At 41.1% G+C, this 19,427-nt stretch overlaps 1 protein-coding gene across 4 annotated transcripts in view; it reads right to left on the bottom strand.

Moving 5' to 3' along the window:
* Positions 1 to 19,427, bottom strand: part of GBF1 (golgi brefeldin A resistant guanine nucleotide exchange factor 1) — a 127,106-nt gene that overhangs the window by 7,716 nt on the left and 99,963 nt on the right. For 2 of the 4 annotated variants that reach the window (XM_051981274.1, XM_051981275.1), the window contains exons 8-23: positions 18,948 to 19,002; positions 14,436 to 14,574; positions 13,629 to 13,852; positions 12,197 to 12,365; positions 11,529 to 11,740; positions 11,102 to 11,200; positions 10,304 to 10,498; positions 9,825 to 10,014; positions 8,204 to 8,347; positions 7,554 to 7,642; positions 6,340 to 6,542; positions 5,474 to 5,597; positions 5,032 to 5,157; positions 1,704 to 1,786; positions 843 to 1,079; positions 398 to 491 (exon numbers count right to left, since the gene is read on the bottom strand). In XM_051981274.1, coding sequence (XP_051837234.1) covers positions 398 to 491; positions 843 to 1,079; positions 1,704 to 1,786; positions 5,032 to 5,157; positions 5,474 to 5,597; positions 6,340 to 6,542; positions 7,554 to 7,642; positions 8,204 to 8,347; positions 9,825 to 10,014; positions 10,304 to 10,498; positions 11,102 to 11,200; positions 11,529 to 11,740; positions 12,197 to 12,365; positions 13,629 to 13,852; positions 14,436 to 14,574; positions 18,948 to 19,002 — 2,383 coding nt within the window. Of the gene's footprint in view, positions 1 to 397; positions 492 to 842; positions 1,080 to 1,703; positions 1,787 to 5,031; positions 5,158 to 5,473; positions 5,598 to 6,339; positions 6,543 to 7,553; positions 7,643 to 8,203; positions 8,348 to 9,824; positions 10,015 to 10,303; positions 10,499 to 11,101; positions 11,201 to 11,528; positions 11,741 to 12,196; positions 12,366 to 13,628; positions 13,853 to 14,435; positions 14,575 to 18,119; positions 18,219 to 18,947; positions 19,003 to 19,427 lie in introns of all 4 variants that reach the window. The other 2 variants (XM_051981277.1, XM_051981276.1) reach the window with 2 other exon arrangements.

Below are 19,427 nucleotides of genomic sequence, written 5' to 3'. Positions count from 1 at the left end.
GAAGAGGTAGAGAAAATGAAGTCTAGGGCCTAGCAACAATCTAGGGAGCATCTTAAGTTCCTGCTAATCTCTCCTTTGGGTCCTTAGTTCTAAGGCTACCATGGAACTCCCCAGGTATTCAAAATTCTCAGGTCTATTCCTTCCTCCTTCCCCCAATCTTCATTTAAGCAACAGTGATCCAAACTTCCCTCTCAAAGTACACTGGAAACAGAGGGCTAGACCCAGTCTTCTCTCCTCCCCTCCTGAAGACTCTGCAGTAAACCAGTGAAAGATAGGACTACTATGGAGACAAAGCTGAATGAAGAACATCACTTAGACAAAATTAAGCCTTCAATGGAATCCCAATTATTGTTTAAGTGTCTATGATGCCTCCAAGAGGCATGCTATCCTTACTCACCTCACTACTAAGGGCTGTAAATTTGCAGAGAGAGATGATGAGATTGTCAAACACGTCACTCAGGCCATAGTGGGCGGAGATCATGGCACATTTCCTAAAAGCCCCATTCCCCAGGGAACAGAGTCACTGGAAAGGCCAGCTGCCTTTCCAAATAGCATAAAAGATCCTTCTCAGAGTTTTCTCCCGATGTTACCTTTCCCACATTGGTCCTTACAAGGTGGATTCCCCCCAAGCCTCAGTTTCCCACCCAAAGAATCCCTACTCTGGAAAAATAAATTGAGTTTCTAGTAGTACAGAGACAGGTCAGAGATTCCCAGGCATGGGCTCAGAAATAGCTTAAAGTGTCCTATTCCAGGGAAAATCAAGGTGAGAACAATAAGGAAATGGGTACTACCAAGAGATTGGGAAGGATTTCAGGGTTAAGACAAAAGACAAATTGGATTACCTGAAGCCCGAAATGGCCTTCTGGATGATTGTTTCTTCTAGACTCTTGTCAAAGACATAAGAGAGGGCAGCGATGGTAGGACCCCAGGTCATGGTGAAGAGGTCATGATCATAGGTGCCAGCAGGAACCAGCAAGAATATGCCTTCAGGGGTTGCACCTCGATGCAGTAGGACATTCCATACATAGTTCTCCCTCACCAGACCAGTCTGCTCTTCAGGCATCACAATCTCATCATTCCTATAATCCAGTGGGGAATGAGTACAATGACAAGGTCAAGATGGCAAACCTGTCGGTAGATTCAGCACCTCTAGTGAATTCAAGGGATTCTAATTCCCCTCCCAGTTTCATCTCACACCAGTACAATCATCATATTGCAACTTTTCTGACTGCTCACTGAGACACTAGATAGTAAGGAAAAGAAGGTTACCCCCATAATCTATTTTATCTCATGATTTTGAAGCCCTTGTACTCTTGGGTCTTAGGCCCAATAGTTTCTAGAAATCTGACTGTTAAGAGAAGAGTTCTCTACTTCTTCTCATTTACAAACAGCTGCCTGGATCAAGAGGCCATCAATTAGGCCTAATTCTGACCCAGGTCCCCACCTCGAGCTTGCTGGCCTTCTTTGTAGGCCGTCTACAGGTTATCAGGAGATCCCTTCTAGAGGAGCAGTTAGAATCCTTCAGCCTTTGAGGTCCTAGAAGGTTTTATCCAAGGAAGGGAAGTGTTGGCAGAGAACTAGTTCTCATCTGGGAGGTGAGCCACACACTGTACAAGAGACAGTGGGAAGAGATAGGGATGGGAATGGAGATGGGTTCTCTCAATCTAAAAGCCTGAACCCCTCATTCCTCATTAAAAACTCACTTGATAGCATGGTACATGTCCTCTAGGATGTCTTGCTCGAAATCTTTTCCTCCATTCACGCCCTTCAGGTTTTTTCGGAACTCCTAGAACAGTTCAATGAGCTTCTTGTCTCCTTGCTCCCAAGATGAAGGCCTCCTCCTACCTCTGCCCCAGGTATTTCTAGACCCTAGCAGGGTTGCTCAGTACAGAAAGAGCTTGGAAAACAACTCCCTCTTTCCACTTTCTTAACACTCTCAACTCCACTGACTTCCTTCTTTAACCCACTTCAGTCATATATGATAGGATTTCACCATTTTTTTTTTTAAATTGCAAATCAGAACCTTGGAATTCCACTTTCCAGTGGATTTCCTCCCATGTCTGTCACCTTCCATTATAAATTCTCATCTTTATTTTCATTGTGACCTTTGGTCCCTTTTCCCCATTATCTAAGTCCATTTCCTTTATTTTGGCTTCACTTTTTTACCCATCTACCCAGCCTTAACACCATGGTTATCCACTGAAAATATGCCATTAACTTGAATCTTAGAATCCTTTACTGTAGTGACCTTCTACCATTGCTAATCCTTCTTCTTCTTCTTCTTCTTCATCATCAGCATCATCATCGCTAGCACTTATATAGAACCTAAAGGTTTGCAAAGCTATTTACAAATGTTATTTTATTTTATTCTCCTAACAACTCTGACAAATAGATGCAAATATTATCCTCATTTTACAGATGAAGAAACTAAGGCATAAAAAGATTAAGTTACTTGTCCAGAAGTAACATAGCTAGTAAGTATCTGGATCTGGGTTTGAACTCAGATCCAGGGCTATCCACTGCACAACTGCTGCTTGTATCATCATCCAAAAAAAATGATATAATAGCATCGCCATTTGAATTCTCTGCTTGAGCTGTTCAATACTGATGCAAATAAACCACACATCTGAACTGTGAAAATCATGAAAATGAGCTGCCTTAATTTGGAACTATGCTCAAAAAGCTATCAAACTGTGCATACCCTTTAATCCAGCAGTGTTTCTACTGGGCTTATACCCCAAAGAGATACTAGAGAAGGGAAAGGGACCTGTATGTGCCAAAATGTTTGTGGCAGCCCTGGTTGTAGTGGCTAGAAGCTGGAAAATGAATGGATGCCCATCAATTGGAGAATGGTTGAGTAAATTGTGGTATATGAACGTTATGGAATATTACTGTTCTGTAAGGAATGACCAGCGGGATGAATACAGAGAGGACTGGCGAGACTTACATGAACTGATGCTAACTGAAATGAGCAGAACCAGGAGATCATTATATACCTCAACAACAATACTGTTTGAGGATGTATTCTGATGGAAGTGGATCTCTTCGATAAAGAGAGCTAATTCAGTTTCAAATGATCAAGGATGGACAGAAGCACCTACACCCAAAGAAAGAACACTGGGAAGTGGATATAAACTGCTTGCATGTTTGTTTTTCTTCCCGGGTTATTTATACCTTCTGAATCCAATTCTCCCTGTACAACAAGAAAACTGTTCGGTTCTGCACACATATATTGTATCTAGGACATACTGTAACCTATTCAACATGTAAAGGACTGCTTGCCATCTGAGGGAGGGGGTGGAGGGAAGGAGGGGAAAAATCGGAACAGAAGTGAATGCAAGGGATAATGATGTAAAAAATTACCCTGGCATGGGTTCTATCAATAAAAAGTTATTAAAAAAAAAAAAAAGAAAAAAGAAAATGAGCTGCCTTCATTCCCAAATTTGTGTTTTGTACTTCAGCTGGGCTATTGCTACTGAAAATTTTTTTACTTTGCCCTAATCAACTCCTTATCTCATTCTACACAGCATTCTCAATTCTATCAAAAATTATCTAGTTAGCTCCCACCACTCTACCAGAACTCAATTCTCAAGACTATCAATGATTTCAAGACTAGCAAATACAATGGTATTTTATTTATTTATTTGTAATGGTATTTTTAAAAGTTCTCATTCTCCTTGACCTCCTTCTAGATTTTAATACTGGTGCCATTTCCTACCACCTATCTATCACCACTACCACCCCTCACTCTCTGTGCCCCCCAGCTTCAGAGACATCTCTCTGTCCTGATTTTATTCCCATGTTGAAAACTGCTCCTCTATCTTCTTCACTGGCTCTTCATCTTTTAATCAACCCCTTTATGTAGATGTTCTTCCAGAGTCTATTCCTGTCTCTCCAGAAAACTTTCCCTTAGTAATCTTGTTCACTCAATTTTGCTTCATTACTTTTATGCAGATGACTTCCATCTCTACATCATTAATCCTGACATCTCTTATTAACTAAAATCCCTTATCTCCAACTGCCTACCTTTACTTGGATATCTCACTAGCATCTTAAATACATCATATCAAAAATAAAGGTTAAATTCTTTCACTCTAAATCTATTCCTCCATCTGACTTCATTATTTCTGAATGTGACACCACTATTCATTCTGTTTCCTGTATTTGTAGCCTTCAGGTTACATTTGATTCTTTTCTTTTTTTACCTACGATCAGTGATCAAATCTTGCTAAATGCATTTCTGAAATATGTCTTCATCTTTATTCTCACTCTCAAAGGCTCTCCTTAACACAAATCTGGAATACTGGAATAACATCCTAGCAGAACTTCCTGACTTCTCTTTTTCCCACTCCAATTTTTCTTCTTTCTTATACACAGAGTCAATCATTGCCTATGCTAAGCATATAGTGCTCACATGTAATTTAAGGTCTTCTATAATCTAGAACCATTCTATCTTTATCTTCCCAACACGTATTCTATGTTCTAGTCTAAAGGAACTATTCTCTGCCTCTTGTCTATTGTGCCTCCTATCTCTATGACCATGCTCACATCATCATCTATGCCCAGAATGCTCTTCCTTACTCTTAGTCCTTGAATTTAATTTTACCCATCCTGTAAAACCTAACTTAAACGGTCTAACCTTCTGATCCCTCCAAAATAGTTATGATAACTTCACAAAAGGCTTTGCTAACACTTATCAAGAAATAATGAATATTATAATGTTTACATTTGGATTGTAATCTCCTACTAATAGAAGGTAAAGACTGATTTAGCCAAAAACTATAACTTTCTGATTCTTGTAGAGTGTTCTGCATCTAATAAGTACTTAATAAATGCTTGTTGAATGAAAGAAAAGCTATTAACACTTTTCATCTAACCCACTCAGGAGAGGATTAATATATTAGTAACCCCTAACTTGGAATGACCTTAGATGGGTTCTGTCACTACCCCATTCTGAATCAGGATTTCCATGTTTTTCCCTCTGAAATCTGATGTCGGGGTAGTCATGCCTAGGTAAGGATACATACTCACCTCCAGGGTCATGGGTACATTCTGTTTGCGGACATTGTGGTTGTGCTGGTCAGTGTTGAGCATGATAACAGCATAGGCCAGGGCAAAGCAGGCATCACTATTTGCAAATGGGGAGCCATTACACTTCTGAAAAGCAGAAAACCCACAACTATCAGTGTCCAAGTCTCTGTCCTTTCTGCAGTTAACCTCTGTCTAACCCCTAACCCACTGGCTGGTGCTTACATAGAAGCCAGTAAGTGCCCAGACAAAACATATAAAATTCCTGTCAACTCCTGGGTAGAAGTCTATGCCTCCTTTTCCACAGGGATTGTTAGCCAATGCCACAAGATTTTCAACTTATCCAGGAGATAGTATTGGGGGCAATGGTTTCTCAGTCACACTTGAAATTACAAGCTTGTTTCCCCAAATAGACCCTCCTCTGATCCCCAACAAACAAACCTACCATCCAATGCTCTGTAAAGGCTTCCAGTAGTCTCTGAATCACTGGAGCTTCTCCTGGCAAGCGAAAGGCTTCCAGATAGAGGCGTAAAGCTTCATCTAGTCGTAGGCCTTGGAAACTGAAGGTGCTGAATGGGGGAAGGAAAGGCAATAAAGTTAGTAAGCAGCTGACTGTGGAGCAAAAGATCTGCCTTTCCATATGCTTCAGGTCTTCTAATTTGCTCTCCCAAGATAAGTGAGGAAACATCTTAGTCCTCCCCATCATATTAATAACTTCTAGCCCCAAACTCCTGGTACTTTGTATCCATAGTCATCCACCTCTAGGCATGGTGGCTCTTAATCTGGAGTTAGTAAATTCCATCTCCCCCATATTTTGACAATTGTATTTCAATATAATTGTTTTCCTTTGCAATCCTATATATTTTATTTTATGCATTCAAAAATGGTTCAGAGAAAAAGATTCAAAGGTTTGAACAGGTTGCCAAAGAAGCTTGACACAAAAAAGGTAAAGAATCCCTGTTCTAGTGCTTTAATACCATTCCTATCCAATTTGAAGCGAAAGGACCCTCCTCTTTCACTTCCAAGTGAGGCCTCAACAGACAGAGGAATGGGGTGTATCTGACCCATCTTGCACTTAAGATTGCCTTGGGCATCATGTGACACAGCCAAGGAGTGGTAAGAAATGCAAAGAGCACTGTCGGGGGCTCTAGCCAAAAAAGGAACCACTTCCCCAAAAGGGAAAGCTTCAAGTGAGGACCCCATACTGATCCCTGTGAACTGAAGAGTGCAATGGGGAAAGTCAGCAACTTGCTTCATCCCAGGTCAGGTTGCTCCTCACTGCCTAGGAGGCTGTGCCCACTGTAGACTCACCCCACAAAGCTCTCCAGCAGGTCAAGATTCTTTCGGTCACTCACAAACTCCCCAATCATCTTTTTGTCCAAACGGGGGTTCTCTCGGAGCCACTGGGCAACTTCGTTGTTGTCCATGGGGATAGTCAGAAGTCCTTTCTCCTGTAGAAACTGAATCCCTTTCTTTGGTTTCTGGTTGAACTGTTCTGTGCCTGTGATCAGTAGCTGTGAGAAAAGGTTCAAGGCATTAGATCCCTCTGCTTCCATTCCCATAAATGGTCAGGCTCTCTTCTTGTCTTCTCATGGCTTCTGTGTCCTTCAGTCAGGTAGTATCCTATTTTCTTAGGATAAAAAGCTCCAAAAACAAAGCCTTAAGAGATCATCTAGTCTCTTAACTTCAACTGCCTTCTCTAAAGGGAATGGGATGAATATCCCATGTACTAAATAAATGTCCATGATATAGTGGGTATGACCCTTGAAACAGTTGAAAAAGGGGCCAAAAGAAAATTTCTTAGCTCTCTAGCCTTAACTCTTTCCCTTGGCTTTCTTAGCAGCATGACAGCCTATTATATTCCAACTTATTTTCACCTGTCCTCCCTGGGTGCTGCTTGTCTTGTGCCCTCCTGTTGAGGGTTGGGGATGGATGCATGTGGAGAGTCAGTTCTATCAAGTATGAGCAGGAACAGACAAACCAAATATACCAGTCTGCCACTGGGACAAAGCAGACAATTGGCGGGGAGGAGGGGAAGAGGGTGAGAGAGGACAGCAGAAGTGTTTTAAAAAAGGTTTCCATTTCATTAAGAAACTCAAAAGCACAAACATCTACATGAACTTTACTAAAGCACCAGAATAAATGTCAACTCCCTGTAGCTCCCACAATCATAGAAATGACCTACTGAACCTTCTTTGGGACCAAGATAATATTAGCAATCTTGGTTCCTACTATTTTCATCAACTCCCATTCTTCCAACTCAGTCTATCTCTTGCTTACAGACATAGGTGAAGGGATAGACTTTGGGTTTTGGCAAATAATCTAGTCCTAGTTATTGTGCCCAAACATAAGTGTCTCAGGAAATGGGGGGAAGACCCAAAAGGAACTTGAAGTTACTGAAGTCCTAAGGAGATAATAATTAAGGAATCTTAACAGGTTTCCTTCAATGATCTGAATGAACTGCTAAATCCTCCATGAACCATTACAGTAAGAACAATTGGAAACAATATAATTGATTTTTATACCTTTTTTTTGCTCTTAATCTCAATCAGTTCCTGAGGATTTGGAAGGAGACAGGAAAATCGAGGAGGCTTCCGGGGAGATTTTTTGTCAGCTAAGGAGAAAAAGAATATGAGAACCTCTTTCATTTCCCTTTTCTAGGCCCTAGAATTGATTTGTTCCTTTGGGAGAGCTGAAGATGCCTCCAGGACTTCCTGGTTCTCTCCAGTTCTCCTGCTTTAATTTCTTCTATTTCTCTTGTAGAATCCAAATATAACTTTTCATTATCCCACCTACATAAACACCCTTTTCTACAATCCTAAAATTTCCCACTTAACTTTTCTAGTGCCCAGCAAATCAATGACTTTTTCCTTCTTTTTTTTTTTCCCTTTCTTCTAATTCTCACAAGTATATGCTACTCCTAGACTGCTTCTTCTTCGTAATAATGCCTTCCTTTTGAAAAATGTAAAGAAGTCTTACAGTAGCCTTCAGCAACTCCTTAAGATCCTGAGCTCCCTTTCTTCAAGAGTCTGAGGGGATGATGAGAAGCCAAGGCCCAGTAAGATAATTCCCAAGCTTTCTATTTTTCAATCAATCAACAAACATTTTCTTTCTCTTTCTGTCTTTTCCTGAGAAGCCCTCTACCCAAGAAGGCCCTTTGGGACCCAACACCCACCACCTGCATCACCACCTTCCTCCAGGTCACTGCAGCCCAATTTTCCCTGCTCAGCCAGCAGCTGCCCTCCCCCAGGTGGATGCAACCCCAGATGATCTGGGTTTGTCCCTGGGTGTTTTCCATCAGTGGCTGCTTGATCACTGCCTGTAGGTGAGAGAAAAAGTGTGAAGAATCAGAGTTCAACGTGAATTTTTGGATGAACTGTTCTTTTTTGGTTGAAGGAAAATTATCTATATGAATATGGATATGATGCTCCTTTACCTCTTCCCACTTGCTAGGTAAAGGAAAGACAGGTAAAGTATGTCTGAGTAAATGCCCAAATGAAGCAAAGACTCAACTAGTGGTAGTCACTAGTTAAATACTACCAATGGGCAAAACACAAAGACCAGAAGTTGGGATGGGGAGGAGAAGGGGGATAGGGTTATGGGGAGAGAAACATTCAGTACAGAAACTGTTGGGAAGAACCTCCATCATTTTAGCCAGACACTAAAAGAATGCAGTTTTTAGGTTGTGACTTTCCTTTAATCCAAGAGTGTCACATTCCTGTCAAGTTAACAAGCATTTATTGAGTGCCTGCTATGTGCTGAGCAATAAAAATAAAAATGATCATAATATTTAACATTTCTATAGTAGCATGGTATAGTGGATCAAGAGTCAGATTGGAATTCAGGAAGACCCATCTCTGACACATACTGGCTGTATGACCTTGGACAAATCACTTACCTGTCAGTGATCTAGGAAATTCTCTAAGGCTATGAGTTACAGAGATGGTACAGACCTAAAGAAGGAGGGGTTTTTCTTACTGGGGAGTTCTCTATACCAATAAAATTCCAGTAGTTTATTGAAAATTCTATTTTTGTTTCTGTGAGCAAGTTTAATGCCAAACAGCTCAGTTCTGGCCAGATCACTTGTTACATAGTCTGATTTCATATTCCTTTTATATTATTTTTTAATTATCTAGATTGAAACAAAAAATTTCCTACATTTACTTGGTTGTAAAAAGGCAGGGAGATTAAATATTGTAAGAGGATCTACAGGTATCTGCAGCAGCTTGGGGTTTAGGAAAGTAAACTAAGGATGAGAGAATTGAAGTTTCAATTGGCTTTGTGGCTAAATAATCACAAATAAAGAGTTGACCCTGGAATCAGGTTTCTTCCTTGGAGTGGACTTAAGTTTGATTTCATACCTTAGGAAAATCATGGGGTATGGCAGAGTCCTTAGGAATTTTCTTTAAAAGTGGTAAGAAAAATTCAGCAAAGGGGGGAGGACAGTAGAGAAGAGCTGCAGGAGGAAAGCAAAGAGGAACAGGGAGGATTCCACTAGACTCCCATGCCAGGAAGGCTACAATGATCCCTAATGGAGAGGCATTCCCAGAGAAGCAGAAACTTAAGTTCATAACAGATACATAATGGCTCACATCAGTTGAGTCAAAAAATATCAAAGAAACAAAGTCGGGGACCTCTAGGAGAATGGAAGATGAATACTACAGAGCAAACATTCTGCCTGAGGAGATGACTCAAGAGTTTCAAACCCTGAAACTATACACTGGGTAAAGTAGGATGGGGGCAAGGAACTCAAGCTATTGGGGTCTAGGGGTCTAAGAAAGAAAAAGGCCTCTCACTGCAGCTGACTTCTTTAGTGCCATCCACCATCTCAGGACTGGGCTTAGTTGCCTCTTTCTTCTCCTGTTGGATGAGGCTGTTCAAAACTTTGGCCTGACAATGGGCCTCAGTACTGTCAATTACTGTCAACAATGCATCAAGAGAGAGCAGATGGGTTGTATAAAGCTGCCCAGAAACAGGGAAGGCATTCTGGAAAATAAATAGTGAAAGGTAAGAGCCTGATCCAACATACTTTCCAAAGTTGTTACCTAATGTAGAGGGACATCCCTTATATTTTAACCCAATCTTAACTGCCATTGAGCACACACACACACACACACACACACACACACACACCTTTAATCTTGCAATTTCCCATATTTCCCTAGCAAACGTTCCTTCCATCTTCTGTGACCTGTTTCTCCCTCCCTGTCCTATCCCCAACAAATTTCCCCTCTTCAATATTTTCTGATCTTTCTACTTTAGAAGCCCTCAGCACCTTGGACAGCAGCTTTGTGAGGTCTTCAAAGAGGTTGGAGCAGTAGTAGTCACAGTCATAGTTTATGTAGAGCTCAGTAACAAAGCTGGGGATTCTCCAGAGCTGGACAATAGCTTCTAGTGCCATCTCCTTCATTTCATAAGGCATCTTAGGATTCTCCACAGTGATTATCTCCATGAGTTTTTTGATGTACATCTAAAAGCAATCACAGATTTCCAACAGAACAGAACAAAGGAAAAAAAAAATTAGTAAGATAGAAAAAACAATAATGAGAGGGGAAGGCACTATATTAGTAAGCATTTTATTGCTTATCAAGACTGAGTATCGAGTATTATGGAAACTCATCTTAGGGAACCTCATCTCTTGCTCCCAAACTCCAGGCACACACCATGACAACTTTACTCAGGAATGAACTGTGATTTTTCAACCTCTGGTTTTATAGCCCAAAGTTGCCTATTCAATTGAGCTGATTATCTTATCAAATAGCTGATGATATGATCTAGTCTTGTTTTCAGTTCCTTCCTCCAACCTGCTTGGGTTTGAAAGGGACTGCAAGGTAAACAAGCTAGTCTCAAAGTTGGAAGACCCCCTACCCACCACTGTAGTCTCCATTTTATAAGAGCATTCCCTTGATTCTTTTCTGGAATTGTGCCCTACCCAAAGGAAATGACAGCTATTCTACAACGAACTCTTTCTTAGAGGGTCAACCTACAAATTCCTGAATCCCACTCAAGAAGGAGCAAAGTTTCCAGTTCCAGTGCCCTATGTTTCTCACCCTAAGAGGCTCAGACGACTCACCTCCATTTGGAATTTGAGATGTTCTCGCATGCTCTCAAAAAGCAGGAAGCACACCCTGAGGGAGGCTGCATATAAGCTTAGTCGCTCCACACTTAGCAGCTAGAGAAAAAAAGTAGCAAAAGTCAGGAATTTTTCTGACATTTGCCACTGCTTAGCCATAAGAAAGCTTTACTTCAAGTGCAGGGTTCTAAGAGTTGCCTGTACTTGGCAATTCTCACACTTCTTCCCTGCGCTAGCATTACTGATGATGACTAGGGAACCGTGAGGCTGAGTTGGATGGCAATGGGCAGGAAGTCCCACCCATCCTTCTCATAGATAATCCAAACTTTTCTTTCCCAGTGCTCCATACTCTATCACCTTTGTCATATATTGACACATTTGCTAATGAAATTTTATCTCCCACACTCTCAATTATTCCCATTTTCACCTGGAATAGGTGACGGCACATTTCATCCTTGATGAGGCCCAACAAGGTCTGGCACTGGGCCACAGGGGCAGACTCAAGGGCCACAGTCAGTAGCTGCAATCCCATGTGGATCATGACCTCTGAGTTGTGTCTGTCATGAGGATTGGTAAGAGAGATAAGGAAGCGGAAGAGCTCACGGATACAGGGAAGGCCATAAGGAACCAATGCTGTACCTAGAAAAGACAGGGAGGAAAAAGAAATAACAAGTTCCTTATATATTTGCTAATAATACAGGGACAAATCCTATCTCCAAAGAACTTATACAAATTGCATTTTTCTTTTTCTTTTAAAATTTTTGTTTCAAGAGAGGGCCTGCTGGGTAGGGGAAGGGAAAGAATACATGAAGGAATGGATATGACATTAAAAACAAGACAAAAAAATTTATTTTTTAACAGGAAAACAAAAACCTTGCTTTTCAAAATTTGATCCCCTCAGTTCTATGGACTGAACGGCTTTCTAACAATTTCAAATCTCTGATGATTAGAGCAAAGATGGGTAGAGAATTTAGCTTAGCAAGTGATTATTACTCGAAAATCTTGAGCCTCCTGGGCAGTTTAATAAATTAGAGTTTGGGAAGGTGGGAAGAGGAGAAAGAGAAGAAAAAGAAGAACTAGCCTGGCAATACTTACCTTCTTTCTGGGAAGATTGTGTGAAGCGAACACCACGGGGGTTGACATAATCCATGTCATGGACAGAGGCTGTATCTGAATGGTCAGCTAGAGAAGTACACTCTTCTAACACCTCAGGGATGGATTCCACTGATGCTGACTGGACCTTTTCCACTTGGGACATTTCAGGCTATGGCACAGGATTACAGAATTCTTAAGAATTGAAATGGAAGTGAAAGTTCATCCAGGACAAGCCTTTTATTTTACAATAAGCTGAAGTGAGGAGATCCAGTGAAGCCAAAGAGTTTCATCCTGAAAGGCTGAGTTCTAAAAATGTCCTCCTTTGGAATATATACAGGAGGTATTAAGACTCTTCTCATTCTTTTCAAATGAAATGGTCTGTGAGGGACCCTTTGGTTTTGAAGCTGGGTGACCATTTCACATTTCTGAGCCTCAGTTTCCTCATTTGTTAAAAAGGGGGATTTACAAACATGAAACTTTTTTGTCCCTTACATCTCAAGTTTTTATTAACTCTATGAGTTTATATGAAAACTATATTATTTGTAAAATTTTCTCATTCAACATTTGAGTGCTAACTATGCCAAGGCCCCATTTTTAACTTCTGAGGGATGAAGGGCCATGACAAATTTCTCATGATGCAGTAAATAGTACGTATGGAAAGATGGAAGTAGTAATAGCTTTCATTGAATCTGAGTTCAGAACCTTCTACTAAGCAGCTGGGGTCTTGCCTGGCTTCCTCACCCCCACTATCCTGGGATACAGAGTAACTAGTCCACTCCTTTCCAAATAAGCCAAGCCTTTTAAAAAATATAATTGGGATAAAGAGGTAATAATACTGAAATTTATATAGCTCTTAAAAGCAGGTAGGTGGTACAGCAGGTAAAGTAGCAGACCTGTTGTCAGAAAGACCTAAATTCAAATCAAACCTTAGACACTTATTAGCTGTTGATTCTGCACAAGTCATTTAACCCTGTTTGCCTCAGTTTCTTCATCTATAAAATGAGTTGGAGAAGGAAATGACAAATCACTCAAATATCTTAGTCAAGAGAACCCCAAATGGGGATACAAAGAGTTGGACATGACTGAAACAACTGAACCACAAATACAGCTCTTATTAAGTGCCAGCCACTTTGTTAAGCACATTATGATTATTATCTCATTTGATCCTTACAACCACCTGGGAGACTATAAATATTTTCATTTTGCAGATTAGAAAACAAAAGTTAAGTGACTTGTCCAGGGTCACATAGCTGGTATCTGAGAATGGATTTGAACTTAAGAGGCATCTTTCTGACTCCATCTACCATGTCACCAGCAGGGAAAAAGGCTTCCTATCCTTTTCCATCAGCCATGGCTTGGAAAAAACTGCAAAGGATCAAAGAAAGTGGCCAGTACTCAAAGAGAAAGCTAGGGATCTTGAGAGATACTACACCTGGGGGTCTGACTGTTCAGGGGAGCTCAGTTCGCTGTTTATAGGCACTATGGCTGTGTTGGATCCCAGGGAACCAGCCTGCTCCAAATCAGTGAGGTCTTCCTTGGATGTGGTCTGGGAGGAGAGATCAAGACCACTGTCTGTTGAGAGGCTAACAGCTGTGGAAGTGGCTTCAGAACTTGTGGAGGAGCTAGGCATGGAGGCATCTATGAAGGGCACAGCACCTGCAAAGAGAGTCCCTTGGAAAATGAATATATACTAGAAGGGAAGAAATGCAGTAATTCCAAAAGTTGTGGAAAGTCATAACTTCTTCATCTCTGATTCTGTGTGTTGATCTCAATACTCTTTAAAAAGTTATTGTCTCAGCACAATAGGTATCCAGGGTTCTCTTTGGCACAAGAGAACTGAAAAACTGATGCATTGTTGCCAAAAGGTCACAAAATACTGGAAGTCACAGTTGAAATTGTACAGCACACAAGAGCTCAGAGATTTTTATACCCCATTTGATTAAAATAACAAGTCCCTTATAGAGTTTCTAATAATACAGGACAAATCCTACCTCCAAAGAACTTAGTCACTGTTGAAATTGTGCAGCACACAAGAGCTCAGAGATTTTATACTCCATTTGATTAAAATGAAAGCATCTGTTCTCAGCACATAGATCATGGTTATTATGATGTCACTAGTCCCCTACTCCATCAAGAAAAGAATGTCTTCTTTGTAGAAACCATCATCCTATGCTATCCTATTCAAAAGCAATTCAGAAACCTCTCACCAAAGTGTAGCCTGAGCTAGAAGGAAATTTACCTGTAAAGTTGGAGGACAGTGTGGCTCCATTGGAAGTGGGTGACTCTGTGACTTTGGTGACATGCCGTGGGGGTCGTGGAGACCTCTTCTGCTTTTTCCATTTGGATGAATCACTCATGCCTCCTGCTCTCATTTTTAGCTGTAAATATCATACCTCATTGAATTGTCATCTGAACTAGGATTCAGTTGTTAGAACCCTTCCCGCCCCTCAGGGGCAGCCCCATTTGACCACAGGAAGCAGCCTAAAGCATCTTCTCCCCAGTCCATCCATTTCCCTACCCATGGCCATGTGACAATCACCTAAATCAGTGGGTCACATTCTCATCCTAACCTGATTATTCTACCAAATGTCTTTGCTCACACCAAACAGGCTAGCCCACTCCTAAAATACAGGAGGCAGCCTCATCTCAGCAACCACTCTTAAATCTGAAGAACTCTATAGTCGGAAGATTATGGGTCTCTAATTCCCCGTCCCAAACCTTTTTTGGACTACAGCTTGAGACTACATAATTGGGAATCAAAAATTTCATGAACATTTGGCTGTTCCTATGCTTCATTCCTCAATCTTTGCATTTAGTCAGACAAGTCTACTAGCACTGGACTTTGGTAGAGCAGTGCAGATATTTATACAATTCCTAGGGATAACTGGCTTAGGCAACAGGACCAAGGTCTTCTAGCAGAAGTTTGCTTCAAGCTATATAGTGCATGAAGTGGGCATGCAGAAAGGGGTCAGGAAATCATTAGTAGTGACCACCTTGCCAGGAAGCATTCTCCAGACCCAATAGTCCAGAACCTCAGGAACTTTTTTCCCTCAACTGTCTTACTAAATCCAACCTTGGGGAGATTCCTGAGGTGGAAAGTTCTTGTACTCTTCCCACTCAAGCTTTTCTCAGGGCTCTCTATTTCTGATCCCAAACAAGCATTCCTCCTTATTCCCTGGCTTTTTGCATGAGACTGGATCTCCTCTGTAAAAATGGAAGAGCATACCAGCTAAAACTGTGCCCCATGACTACTCAAAATTCTTCCAATCCCAATGCAATTGCTATTTGCTGAATGGATGCACCAGTTCACCATTCCTGTCATATCTTAGATCTTGCCTCTTTCAGTACACTTTTGCATTCCCCCAAATCAATTTATTTCCCTAAACCTTATTCCATCCTGTTAAGTCACCCAAAGTGCTAGAATGCTGTTCTCATAGCCTCTTTTTAGTCAAAGTGGGTTTCTAATTTGGCTGCCTGTTGATTACCATGAGTCCTTAATATTAGGTTTATTGATCTTCTCTTTACTATGAACTCATTTATTCCATCCAGGCTCATTTCTTCCCAAACTCAGATACCTTCCTCATTGTAAACTGTACCCCAATGTAACCCCAAATAATTTATTCCCTGACTGACCTTTCTCAAATTGGCCCTCCTAGAGGCCAATTTTCTTTCTCCTAGAGCCTATCAATTTGAAGAGAAAACTTTTCTATTTCCCAAGGGCTGAGCAGATAAGATGATACTATCCTTGCCTTGTTCTTTCCTCACTCCTATCAGATTTCATTTCTCTAATTTCTCTAAGACTTTTGAACAACTGAGAAATAACAGTGGAATGATGGAAAGAACATTGAATTTGGAGTCGAGTTGCCTGTATCATTTATTTGATTTTGGGCAAATCAGTAAACCTTACTGGTACTCAGTTTTCTTGTTTATAAAATGAGAGAAGTAAATCTGGTGATTCCTAAGGTCTTTTTTTTTTAGCTCTAAATCTATGACCCTATCACCTGATTTGGGCAGGGCAACCAATGTTCTTCCATAGATATATATAGTTTCTTTTTTAAGGAGGGTTTTGAAATAACTGAGTAAAGGTTGCTTAATGCACTTTATTGAGAAACAACAGATTATCCAGTTCCCTACTTATAACCCTCCAAAGTGAGAGAACTTTAGGAAACAGCCCACAGTTCTCTGAAACATGATATTGAAACTCCTAGAGCCCTCCTGCCTATGTCAGAAACACCTTTAGGGTTTTGAACATCTCAGTAAGGTAGGGAGATTTCTCTCCCAGGAAGTTGTCTACCAGAATTGGTATTTATAGATAAATTAGAAGAGACTTCCCTGTAGAAGCAGGAAGACTACACAGAAAAGTCATCCAAAGCTCCCTCCATCCCTCCAGTAAGATATACAAGAATCATTGGAAGAAGTCAAAGTCCTGTAAGCTGCGCTGACAAGTTGCCAACTGCGCAGTTTGTTGAGAGAGAACTAATGATCTACTTGCCATCAATCGCTAAAAAGTACCGAGATCCTGGCCTAATTTTTCTTGGTCTATCTCCTTTCTCTTCAGTAAACTCCCATCTTGTCAGGAGCCTAGTTTTATTGTTACTGCATTGATACCTTCCCACAGTGAGACCAGTTACACTAAACTGCCTTCTTCTGGATTCTCAACAATTACAGCTTCACCTACTTCTATAGGCCCTCTTTGATTTCTAGCTGGGGTGGGTGCTAAGAGAGCCTTAGTATTTTAATTATAACATCTAAGTAGTCAAATAAACACTTGGTTTAAGGGAAGAATCTACAAATTTAGGAATAAAAGTGTGATAAGGATAATTCTTAGCAAAGGAAGAGATTCTTCTCAGATTGTTTTGGGGCAGGAAAGGAAAGGAAATCCTCTACTAGCAGAAGGAGAAGGTCCCAAGATAGTGGTGGTGATGCTATTCACCTCAGGGTTTAAGTGAGCTGAGGAATCTCAAATCACCATACTTGTTTACTTTTGTGTTTATAGAGATTAGTGTGATATTTGGGGGGAGGAGGGAGGAGGAAGGGTAGGGTACAATATCAATGACGATGGCTATATACCAAGTTTGGCTAATTGAGGGAGATGGCACTCAAGATTGGATAAGCAGACCAGTTAGCATTCAAGAGACAACAGCATGCTGAGAAAATAGGTTTGTGTCCCAAGCCCACCAGTCACGTAGTTTCTCACAGCTTCATGTACCTTTTCTTTAGTGGGAAAATTCTTCATCAAGGGATAGAAACATTATTTCTTTGGCTTATGGAAGCAGAGGAAAATTAAGTCATGAAACAAGGTTTCTTAAATCTATTCTCTCTGGTTTCATCTTAAACCTATTCATCTCTCTGGTTTTGTATCTTATGCCTTAAGTAATAAGAGTAGATATTCAAAGACATCAGCTATATAAGGGAGCTGGGGCACCACCCTGTTACTTCCCAGCAGCCTAAATCACCCCAAGTCATGGCACTTCAGGTGACTCCAAGTCTAATAATTCCCCCACCTCTTCCAAATCCAGCTTAATCAATCAGAAGGAAACAAGGGACATTGCCTGGATTCTGTTGTCAGTTATGACAGTAAAAAGGAAGAGGAGAGAGAAAGGGAGGAGAGGAGAGGTTTCTATCTTGAGGTCTTTCCCACTTTCCTAGCGATATCTGTGCTTGACTCCTTGGAAGATGAGATGAGCTAGCGGGGCTAGCTCTCTTTCTGCAGGCCTAGGCACAATTCCACTACCTTCTCTACTAGTTCTTCTCTTGATCCAGGCAGATTCCCAACATTGCAAAGCAACAACTGCATGCACCTTCCCAAGCCGTGCTGTGTTACCAGGGAAGGGGAAATTTTGTTTCACACAAAAGGACCAGGACCCAGGTGGTGCTTGCAAAAAAAAGAAGAGGAAGGGAATGGAAAGGGAGAGAGAGAGACCTTGAGGTTCTTAAAGAGCAGTACCCTCTCTAACTGGTTCAGGGCTTTGGGCTGTTCCCCACTACTTAGTTCCAGTTTGTTGAGGAGACATGGAGAAATCTGTGAAAGACAGGCAAATGCACGGTTTTAACAAAGTGAAATCAACCCAGAGACATAGCAACAGGATCCAGGGCAGTATTTTGGGCAGGGAGGGACATGCACCAAACAGATGGGCACTGCTGTCCAGGCCTGATAGGCAGAGTCTCATGAGGCCGAGAGTTGCCATTATTATTCCTGTGTGCCCCTTAGAGACCCAGGAGTGAGTTCTGGGAAGTCCAGTTTCTCAGGTCTAAGCAGCAGAAGGTCAGGGGTCTGATGACCTGCAGACCCTTAATAGGTCAGGTACTTCTGAACTTTCCAGAGGGGAGAGCATAAGTCCAGCAACATAGCAGGGTCCATCTTGATCTGAAATGAAGCACTCAGCCTTATGGAGAAGTAGCAATTTTTATTTCTGCCCACACACCATTCAGCATGGCCTTTAAAACCTTTACAAGGATCCTGAAGAGATCATCTTCCTAGTTTATGGAAGGAAAGCCCAGGTCGTAAGTCCTTGCCAATATAATGGAATAAAAATGGGTCAGAATGGAAGAGCAGGGAAGGGAGAAGCATCAGGGGTAGCAAAGTGTTTCCAATGGTATTCAGAGCCCATGTATGTGATAGTTATTCTTAGACTCTAAGCAGATCTCTCCAAACAAAAACACATCTCTACAGAATAAAGTTGTTCCAAGAAAATACCTGGTGCACTGAGGGGAAAAGAAAGCTAGGCAGAAGGCATGAGTCAAGGCTTACCTTCTTCATATTTGTCCCTACATAGTTCTTCGGTTCTTCTTTAAACTGAGGTAACCTATAAGATAGAAAGCCAGCCCCAAGGAATACAAAGATTTAGTAGAGTAAAAGGAAAAATGTCCTCCTGCAGGCTGGCTTGCATTCAGTGTTGTAATGATTCAGTCTGCCTATTCCCCAGAAAAGATTGAGAAGAACTGGCTGAAGTCTCATAGATCTCTGCCCCATTCAACCTAGACACAAATGACCATGTGCTTTATCTCATCAAGGAATGGAACAGTGGGAAAAGGATTAGACTAGAAATATGAGCTAGAATTTATTCTAGGTTTCCAGTCACTAATTCATTGTGTGTCTTTAATCAAGTTATTTCATTTCTCTTTTAGTACCTTCATCTATAAAATAAGGAACTCACTCCATCTTTAATATGATAGTTCTATAGCTTTAAGGACTATAATAACCATGCCCTTCCTCTTTCCTGCAACAGCA

The sequence above is a fragment of the Antechinus flavipes genome, chromosome 2 (genome assembly GCF_016432865.1).
Source record: "Antechinus flavipes isolate AdamAnt ecotype Samford, QLD, Australia chromosome 2, AdamAnt_v2, whole genome shotgun sequence".
Lineage (NCBI taxonomy): Eukaryota > Metazoa > Chordata > Mammalia > Dasyuromorphia > Dasyuridae > Antechinus > Antechinus flavipes.
Note: the sequence above shows the minus strand (reverse complement) of the source record. Positions and strands in the feature narration are given on the sequence as shown.